At 36.4% G+C, this 2,673-nt stretch overlaps 1 protein-coding gene across 1 annotated transcript; it reads left to right on the top strand.

The window, feature by feature from the left end:
* Positions 1 to 251: 251 nt before the first annotated feature.
* Positions 252 to 1,184, top strand: LOC102392688 (olfactory receptor 4C16-like). The gene has a single exon (XM_006068401.3). It carries the CDS (start codon positions 252 to 254, stop codon positions 1,182 to 1,184), a length of 933 nt encoding a protein of 310 aa, XP_006068463.3.
* Positions 1,185 to 2,673: the final 1,489 nt, after the last annotated feature.

Genomic DNA, 2,673 nt, shown 5'->3' with positions numbered 1-2,673 from the left:
GGGCCAACGATTCATGTAAAAAGTGTAGAAAATTCACAATGATCATCTTAGGCATGCCAAAGTCCTAAAATCTTACATGGTCAACTGGTGCTGTTCTGAGTACAACATGTTCTACTCCATGTCCATGATGAAGAATATTTATCTCACTTAAAATATTCCAAAAAATCACACATCACACCATTAATTAATTCTTTTCTACATTTTGCAGATAAAGCATTTAACACCCATCCCTTCTCTGCATTGATAAGATCATGCAGCTGAATAATAATGTGACTGAGTTTATTCTGCTTGGGTTGACACAAGATCCTGTTAGGAAGAAAATAGTGTTTACCACTTTCTTGATTTTCTATTTGGGGACCTTGTTGGGGAACTTTCTGATTATTACTACCATCAAGACCAGCAGGGCACTTGGGAGTCCAATGTATTTCTTCCTTTTCCATTTATCTTTGTCTGATACCTGCTTCTCTACATGCATAGCCCCTAGGATGATTGCAGATGCCCTTTTGAAGAATGCCACTATCTCTTTCAATGAGTGCATAGTCCAAGTTTTTTCATTCCATTTCTTTGGCTGCCTGGAGATCTTCATCCTTGTCCTCATGGCTGTTGACCGCTATGTGGCCATCTGTAAGCCCCTGCACTATATGGCCATCATGAATCATCGAGTCTGTGGTGTGTTGGTGGCTGTGGCTTGGGTGGGGTCCTGTGTGCATTCTTCAGCTCAGATTTTTCTGGCCCTGAGTTTACCTTTCTGTGGTCCCAATGTGATTGATCATTATCTATGTGACCTGCAGCCTTTGTTACAACTTGCCTGTACAGACACCTATGTGACCAACCTACTCTTGGTGTCCAACAGCGGGGCCATCTGTACAGTGAGTTTTGTTATGCTGATGTTCTCCTATGCTATCATCTTACATTCTCTGAGAAACCACAGTGCTGAGGGGAAGAAAAAAGCCCTCTCCACCTGCATCTCCCACATCATTGTGGTCATCTTTTTCTTTGGTCCTTGCATATTTATATACACTAGCCCTGCAACCACCTTCTCCATGGATAAGATGATAGCTGTGTTTTACACACTTGGAACACCTTTGATCAACCCTCTGATTTATACACTGAGGAATGCAGAAGTGAAAAATGCCATGAGGGTGTTATGGAGCAAGAAGCTGGTCTCAGATGACAAAAGATGAATGGAAGTTTCAAAGTTTTCTTCATAGTTTGGATTGATCTAAAAGAAGCTCATAGACAATAATATCCTCTTATTATGGAGTTAATAAAATCCTAACTCAGAGCATGAAGATTACTTCCTTTAGTAAAATGGGCAATGTGCCCACACATGCTAGTTAGTATTGAGTCAAATATTTGTAGAACCGACAGCATCAGGTACACAAAGTCACATAAGATCATGGTTTTAGTTATTCACTGCTGTCTCTGCCTCTCTTGTTTCTAATATCACTGTGGTTTTGATCTACTGTTTTCCTCCCTTGCATTGACTTCTGGATTTCTCTGTTTAACATTACACTATATGCTTTTATCTACAGCCTGACATATTTTTGTCTCAAAGAGTTTATTTCTTAGATACTGTGATCAAATGTCTGATTGTGGACCTTCAACTTGGTTGTTCTTACTGACTTCAGCATAAATCATCAGGTTCAAATAATAATAGTATATACATATTATAAAGACAAAATATCCTGCATCGAACCTGGACTGGCAATTCATTTTATATATGATATTATACATTTTTCAATGCCATTCTCCCAAATCATCCCACCCTCGCCCTCTCCCACAGAGTCCAAAAGACTGTTCTATACATCTGTGTCTCTTTTGCTGTCTTGCATATGGCGTTATCATTATCATCTTTGTAAATTCCATATATAGGATCACCCAGAGGGATGGTATGGGGAGGGAGGAGGGAGGGGGGTTCATGATGGGAAACACGTGTATACCTGTGGCGGATTCATGTTGATGTATGGCAAAATCAATACAATATTGTAAAGTAATTAACCTTCATTAAAATAAATAAATTTATATTAAAAAAAGACAAAATGTTTAATCTAGGAAACCTCTCTTCTTTTTCTTGGGTTATAGTCCAAAATTTTTTTTTTGTATATTTGCCTAATTGTTCTAGAAAAGTGACAGAACATTATGACAAAATTCACACGTTTGTAGTATTTTTTCCTTAGGTAGGTTCTGACTGTTGGGGCTGACCTCATATTAACATTCTTTCTATTAAAAAAAATACTTTTTGCTATTAAAATGATTCCTTCTATTTTGAGGGATCTATTAAGTTTTCTCTTGAACCATACCAATTATAATTGTATTTTTAAATATTACTTTATTATGATTATAGCATATAAGCTGTAAATTAAGGAAGATATATCTATGTGAGCTTTAAAGAAATGTCTACATGTAGTCAATGGTAGGGAATTTATAAATAAGAGTTAATTGAATAAAAAATATTATAACCCAGAAGAGGGTATTTAGGCTTTGAGACATAGTTATACCACATATATGAATTGTTTTAGTGAGTTTTAAGACAATATAGAAAGTAGAGTAACTTAAGAAATACTGAGATATTTGGATGAAAATTAAATGCATCCAGTGGAGATGGATATCATCTTTCACCATTCATTATCACTGAAGTCTCTAATTACATGACCATTAAGAAATTTTCTG

The sequence above is a fragment of the Bubalus bubalis genome, chromosome 16, assembly GCF_019923935.1.
Source record: "Bubalus bubalis isolate 160015118507 breed Murrah chromosome 16, NDDB_SH_1, whole genome shotgun sequence".
Classification (NCBI taxonomy): Eukaryota; Metazoa; Chordata; class Mammalia; order Artiodactyla; family Bovidae; genus Bubalus; species Bubalus bubalis.
Note: the sequence above shows the minus strand (reverse complement) of the source record. Positions and strands in the feature narration are given on the sequence as shown.